We start from the raw sequence: 7370 nt of genomic DNA on the forward strand, positions 1-7370 counted from the left end.
CTTCTCTTATTTATCTCTTCTTTATTTTATTCCCCTTTATCTATATACTTTTTAACTCAATAAACCCCAATTTAGACAGAGAATTACTCCAACATCAACACATCATTGCACTTCAGTTCTTTGACAGTGCGGCCAAAATTGCCGCTAGACGACAGAAACAGCTCCGCAATATATGCAGCAAAAAAAAGAAAGAAACACTTACGAAGTGATGGAAATAATAAACAAGCTGTGGTCCCCTGCAGAAGGCCCCAACTGATCCTTTTCCGTGACGCCAAAATTGATGTGGATTTCCTTGTTGTTGACATGTTTGATGATGAAGAAATTCTCCGTTGACACTGACTTGCTTACATAATGATCATTTTATTGACAAACAAGTTACAGCATCGCCAGGCTCGCCATGGTTCGACCTGGGAGAGACACAGCCAAAAGTGATCTCTCCCCTTACACACAGAAACTCTGGTATTTATGGACACACCTCACAGGAGAACAACATAGGGACATCTGTTTGTTTTCAGGACACCCCTCTTCATACAACTGCAGGGGTTTCTGTCTTAGTCATATGTATGTCATATGTATGTCATAAACTCAAAGGACAACTCAGGTCACAGATACAATCTCTTGTCCAGAAGTCCCTGGGCAACTCTCTGGATACAGGGGCCCCATTGTATACATTCCACTGAGAGGGCTCCTAAATCTCCTTCAGATACTCCTGATGCGCCCATTGTAAACTTATAATACCTCTGTCCTGATTACATCAGACACTTCAGCCTCAATGTGGGTGTGATTTATTAAAAAACCCTACGTTTTTATACCAAGTGTTTTTATAAAATATATGAGGAGTTTTACGCGCGTTTGGTACCTGCAGCTTCTCACTGCTGCTCCTCTTCTGTTTACATGTTGCAGGCGCGAGCTGACACATACACATACAAACACACACGCACGCGCACGCACACACCGGAACGCCAGCCATCGCGCGCACCTATTTACTTTTAGCGCAACACAGTCCGTGATCTGTATGGACCTTAATAACTACGGTCAATATTGACCAAGTCTTTATGCTTTCCCCGTTCTCTCTCACTGTGTCTGCATACTGTATTTATCAACAATCAGCACATTGAAATTGGTAGGCTGTTATCTAACAGCCTGCTGTAGTCTGGGAACGTCTTCACAAACACTGTAAAAAAAAGAGGGCGCAAGGGTGGCCTTGGCACTAGGCATACTACTTTTTTTAAAATAAATAAAGGCGAGCTAATTTATATTTTAAAATGTCTCAATTTCCTGACATGATCTAATAAAATGACCCAAATCAGTGATCTGATCTAATGGAACACACCATTAAACACAGAATTCAGTCAAATAAAAATGGAATAAACAAAATTAAGAAAAATAAACAAAACAGAGTCAGTCACACTGGTACTCTTATTTTATTTTAAGAAGTAGGTTAAATAAAATCATATAAGCAATCATGATTTGTGTAACTGTAACAAATTATTACTCTGTTAAAATGGCATTTAATTCGGTGAAGAGAGCTAATGACTTGTTTAGGACTCGAAATTCAAAGGTTAGGACTTTTGACTTGACTTGAGACTTGCCTGTCTTTACTTGGGACTTGACTTGGGACTTGAGACCAAAGACTTGAGACTTACTTGTGACTTGCAAAGCAATGACTTTGTCCCACCTCTGGCATTAATCCACCAATGAGAAAGCACTTAAAAGTGGCAAGAAAATACATCACTGAAGAATTTCACTAGAAACAAAACTATTTTGTGAATAGCCACCAGCTGTGGCTGGCACCAAGAGACAGACATGGAGACAGAAAATGAAGGCGTGGTCTGAGGCTGAAGAAGACGCCTCCTCATGAGGGCTACTTATAGGTGAGATTGATGAAAATACAACTCACTTGTCTCCAACCATCACACAATGAATCTCCTCGTACTGGTATTTGGGGTTATGCTTCTGCATGAAGGCAAGTGTTTTGTTCTATTTTCTGCTTTTTCAACAGTTTAATCTTCTAGGAAAGGGGGGTTGTATCTTTGTTTTGCTGTTATTGTGTTACATAGTTACTAGTCCTTGCAGTTTGTACTGTTTGCAATATAATCCTCGTTTAGGGGCAGTTCTAATTTGGACAAATTTACTCCAGAGTTAGGGTGTAAATATTTTTGTGTCCATCCCTCTTAAATTTTTTTGTCTTTGACTTGTGTGTTTTTTAGCCTACACTCTGAAGTGTTATGAGTGTGTGCCTGGGTTCCAGGGAAACTGCACTGACAAGATGATAGAATGTCCTATTCAGGGACAACAGTGTGGAGCAGTGACGATCCGGTATATCGCAGGTATTTTTTTTTTGCATTGTTTTTATTATAAAACTACTTTTATGACAATGTCACAGGATTAAAGTTCTCTGTTGTTACGATGGATTTCCATCAATTTCACAATTGCAATAAAGTCAGTGTCAATCAGACAAAAACAAAAGTCGAACAGAATAATGGTTAGTAGCCTAATGTCAGGCTTTTATTCTGTAACACAAGTGTAGTTTCGCGTTTGTGTGACATTTCAAATATACAGTCAGAACTTTTAGCTGCTACGTGAAGTCTGCTCGGCATATAGTAGGCTAGGCTTGTGGTAGCGAACATCAGCGTGCACCGCCCTACCTTACAAAGCAATGCAACATGAATCACTTTTAAACTGTACTGTTTGACAACACAATTCTTACATGTCATATTAGCTCAACAAGCTATCACTAGTTTACTTTGTTACACGCGACTGAGTGGGTGAAAGTTATAACGTAGGCTACAGTACATTACACATTTAAAGATGCTTTCTTGTACCTGTCTATTTGCTGTTTCTTTCACTTTGACTAAATTTCATAATTGTGAAAATTATTCTTCTTACTCCACTGAATCTATAGAACATTTTAGTTTGTTTGCTAGTTACTTCTCAGATTTAGATTTTTAAGGCAAAATAGGATGAATACATTATTTGTCAAAATATCTTCATTTTATGCCCTGGAAATTCACAAGGTATTCAGATATATGTAGGCCTATGTAAATAATTAAATAAAATGTATGTTACTCAAGTGGGATTAGCTCCAGATGTAGCACTGATAGCAAAATGAGGCTTAATTTTAATAGCTACATTTTTCCTTTTAGGGAGAATCCCCCCAGACTCCCCTAACTTATTTTACACCTGCTGTGACTGTTAATTTATATAGGCATACAATGAACTTGACTGTAGGTCACATTTGTTAAAAAGATGCAAGGTCATATCTGTCACCCTAGATCATGAGTTTTTAAGAAAGAAAAATGTGTCAGTTCAAATTGGTTTGCTTTAATCCCTGCAATATTAACAAAGGCTTTTTCAACAGGTATTTTACAAACTGAAAGCAACATGAAGTCATGTTTCTCTGCTGATCAGTGTATTGAAGGCTCGGTCAACTATGATGGCAGCAGGACTGTAATCACCAGCAAGTGTTGCACCACTGACCTCTGCAACACTGAGTTTGCCCCAAGTAATTACTTCCTTTGTCTATTGCTATTTTTTTCTCTTTTCACTGAAGCTATTTTTCATATTAAAAGCTCCTGTGAGGAACTTTTAGTTTATGTTGATCGTGGCAAAGAAAGCAAGATTATTTTATTCCCCTTTTGTTTTAAACATTAGTCACTCTCCTCTTATCTCTTTGCTGATCTGGTCCAGAACATGAGTGAGTAGTATTTGAAACAAAAGGGGGAAAAAAAACCTGCTTTCTTTTAATTGTCAAAGGTTTTATTTTATCCAGTATCTTTGCCTTGAAAAATGTATTTAAAAAAAGTTGAATACAAAGGCTGATTCTGCAGCGTGCTGTTGGTCACTTCGTCTGGCATCTACCCCCTGACAGCAGTTTCGAGCATCGACAAATCCCTATAAACTTATAACCATTCTTGTTGCTCATGGCCTCTTTGCTTTTGTAGCTCATAATCAATCAATATTAAAGTCAGTCCGCTCCATAACCAGTTACAAACTCCCTACAGGAGCTTTAAAATACTGGTGAAAAAACAAATGAATGTAAAGAATACTCCTTTTAAATGAATGCTGGAATCATTGTTAGCTTTTTCTTATAGTTTTGTCAAAAAACAAGTCTGAAGAATGATTTAAGAATTATTATTTTTTTATTCATGTGCCTGCATTATATTGTAAATATGAGTGTTGTAGGTTGCTATGCCAATACTATATCAGAATCTGTGACCTTAATTCAGAAGCCGACATGGTCAGAGATACAAAACTCAAATTCCCAGACGAGTGAGGAAAAAAACATTTCCCTCGACCACCAACTGCTATTTAGAAGCCCATGGGCATGAAACACCCAAATGCCACAGTGGAGATGCTGCACAAAGCAAAATGTGTGTGAGTGAGAGAGAGATAGAGAGAGAGAGAGAAAGAGAGAGAGAGAGAGACAGAGACAGAGAAAAAACAGAGGGAGGGCATTTTCTGGCATCCAAGTTTAATCAGCCAGTTTGTTTTTATTTGTCAAACCAACAGCTCCCAGCACATCCGTCCCCAACGGTAGGAAGTGTTTTGGTTGCATTGGATTAAAGTGCACTTCCACTGTAAACTGCCAGGGGACTGAGGACCACTGCATCTCAGCGTCAGGTAACAGTCCTGAATTCAAACATTTCTGATCCTCATATTTCCTCTGCTCAGGTTATGAAGTAATTGTAGGAGGTATGATAAATCAAAGGTTGCACACTAACATTGTTTTCATTTTGTCAGTGGAAATAGGAGATACACCGGTGTTCAGTAAGGGCTGTGCCTCCAAGCAGATTTGCACAAATCATCCAAAGATGATAGAACACTTGGGAGTAGACATAAGCTGCTGTCAGGGCGACCTCTGCAACAGCGCCAGCACCTTAAGAGCCGGTCTCCAGCTGCTGCTGCTGCTGGTGCCACTGCTCACTTCTGTCATGTTGTGTTAAAAAACAGTACGACACAGCCAAACACTTCTCATTTCTCCCCTCAACCCTCTTTTATTCTTTCAAGTAAGGAGTGAGAGAGTTCAAAGTTAAGCATTAAGTAGAGCTTGGATCTTTAATTGTGTGCTTAAATACATTACAACTGACTTATTATCTCTTTTTTTGGTGGTGGCATAATCATTTTTGTTTTTCACTGAATATCTGTCAACAAACACCCCTCTGTTGTTTCTCTTTAATGGCAAAAATATATTGTTAAAAAATATATTGGTTTTCTGAATAATATGATAATATTTACAGTTTTTTCAGAAATATTAAGATGTTATTGTTAAAAAGATAAACAAACCGTTTTCCTAAAATTCTGTGTTTCGGTGTTTTCTTTGAATGTTCTCAGTTTATTAAAGGTCTGGTTTGAAATGAAAAAATGTTCATGTGTTGCTGAAATTTAACCATTTACAAAACTTATATCTAATATTAATTAATGGAATAGTATACAGTAAATAGAGATTAAGGTGCACAAAAAAGAAATCAGGTTCCTCCTTCTGTATTTGCTGATTCCAGAGATTTTCCGTTTTTAAACTGTCGAAATACTGAAAATAGTTCTAATAAAAATTAGTATAAAATATACTTTGAATCGGTTGATCAGCAGCAAAGAGACCATTTTCAGGTTGTGTACGAAATCACACACTCATTCACTCCCTACTCGCTGTATGGGGAATTCAATGTAGTGTGGACTACTGTATATATTGCACACATTCAGCACAATTAAAAAACAATTACACGCCTGCAGTGACGTCATCGATGTCACACAACTAAATCGCACAGCTTAACGCTGGCCGAGGATCAACAATAACGGTCATTTATAACGGCATGAGTTTCTAAATAATATTGTACTGTCAGTATTTACTTAAAACCTTTTGAAAAATGAAATACTGAATAATTAATCACATATTTTCACACCAAAGCTAATTTATTTGTTCTTAGCCTACAGAACCTATAATATGGTCTCATGCCTGCATCATCATTAGAAAAAACTAACGTTACTCCGTTAATTCTTTAATCTTTATTAGAACAGCTTCAAGATTTCAGTAAAAATGCCCCGATACTGTATATATGATTTTATTTGTTGTTTATGTGTTGTGTGTTCACGCTGGTCGCTCCTCTAGTCTGCCTGGGAGCAGTCAAAAGTCGCTTTCTGCTGGCAAAAAGATTTGAATTGCAATGCAACATGGTATATAATGCTTGGATAAAGTTGTACACACTACTTTTCATAATGCAGTGTGGGATACAGTGGACTATAGGGTATGACAATGCTCAATCAGAATTAGGACACCAAATGTGATTTTGGACCCAGACCCAATTACTTTAGTTTCCACTGTTGAAATGTGGTTGTCCAACAATAATAGTAAATACAGAAGTAAAAGTAAAAGCATCGGCGCCTGTTATTAACAGGAATTGAAAGTCAAAAATAATCAGCAGACACTAGTTTTTATTTAGTCCTCAGCAGTGCGATGAATTCTGTGTTCACTTAGGCCTATTTAAATCCAGTTTTAGATTAAGACTTCACAGCAGAAATAGTTCTTGTATTTCACTGTATCAAACAAAAAAATTAAACAAGTATAAAGAGAGATTATAATGTTCGCATTTTTGTTGGGATGGTCAGATTACATTTTGAAAAGTCTAGGGGGATTTCTGCATGCTTATTAGGACCTCCCTAAAGATCAAATGAAAAGGCATTCATGCACAAAAGTAGACAAAAACAGGTAAAATAAACTAAATAACACAAGATATAATTAACAAAAAATTAATATAAAAACAAGAAGGAAATCAAGAACATATAACAAAAATAACATATAACAAAAGTAAAAATGAACAACATTGCTAACATGAGCACAGAATCTTCTACAAATAACTAAGAAGTAGTTCTGACTGATAAGGTGGTTTTTGGGACCTTTTAAAGAACTAAGATTTTTAGAAGGGTATGTACTTTCCAATGCGATGGACCTTAGTAATGTTTGACCTAGAGTGGGCTTAATGAAAGCAGTGCAAAGAGCAAACAAGACTGGTAGAGTAATTGTGAACTTTTGAAGTAACTGTGACTATTTAGAAGATTCATTCTTCACTGAAACACAAATGAGCAAACCTGGTGCACATTTATTTTATGAATATTAAGCTATTTTAGATTTTTGAACAAGGGTCCTCAGCTGACAAGTGGATCACAAAATGTCTCCATTCTTACAAAGAGTTTCTGTGGGGTGACATTTGTTGAAGGTTTGTTTTGAAGGTTCTTTGTCCATATTGCATTAAGACAGAAACAAAACTATAATTATTATTTTTATAATTAAGTTTTTTGTCAAAATGAGAACACCCACAAACATAATGTGGTTAGAGCGTGTTTAGATAGAGCAAGATTAAGGCTTATTCCATGTC

General features: G+C 36.8%; 1 protein-coding gene across 2 annotated transcripts; it reads left to right on the top strand.

Annotated features, from left to right (window-relative positions):
- The first annotated feature begins 1876 nt into the window (after positions 1-1876).
- Positions 1877-5299, top strand: LOC109986693 (urokinase plasminogen activator surface receptor). Of its 2 annotated transcripts, none has more exons than XM_020637455.3 (5): positions 1877-1966; positions 2211-2330; positions 3362-3505; positions 4513-4623; positions 4744-5299. In XM_020637455.3, exons 1-5 carry the CDS (start codon positions 1921-1923, stop codon positions 4944-4946), a joined length of 624 nt encoding a protein of 207 aa, XP_020493111.2. In that variant the 5' UTR covers positions 1877-1920; the 3' UTR covers positions 4947-5299. The 2 variants fall into 2 exon arrangements, with proteins under 2 accessions (XP_020493111.2, XP_065813996.1); XM_065957924.1 differs by having other exon boundaries at positions 3362-3501; positions 4506-4623.
- Positions 5300-7370: the final 2071 nt, after the last annotated feature.

This window comes from Labrus bergylta, chromosome 8 (assembly GCF_963930695.1).
Source record: "Labrus bergylta chromosome 8, fLabBer1.1, whole genome shotgun sequence".
Taxonomy (NCBI): Eukaryota; Metazoa; Chordata; class Actinopteri; order Labriformes; family Labridae; genus Labrus; species Labrus bergylta.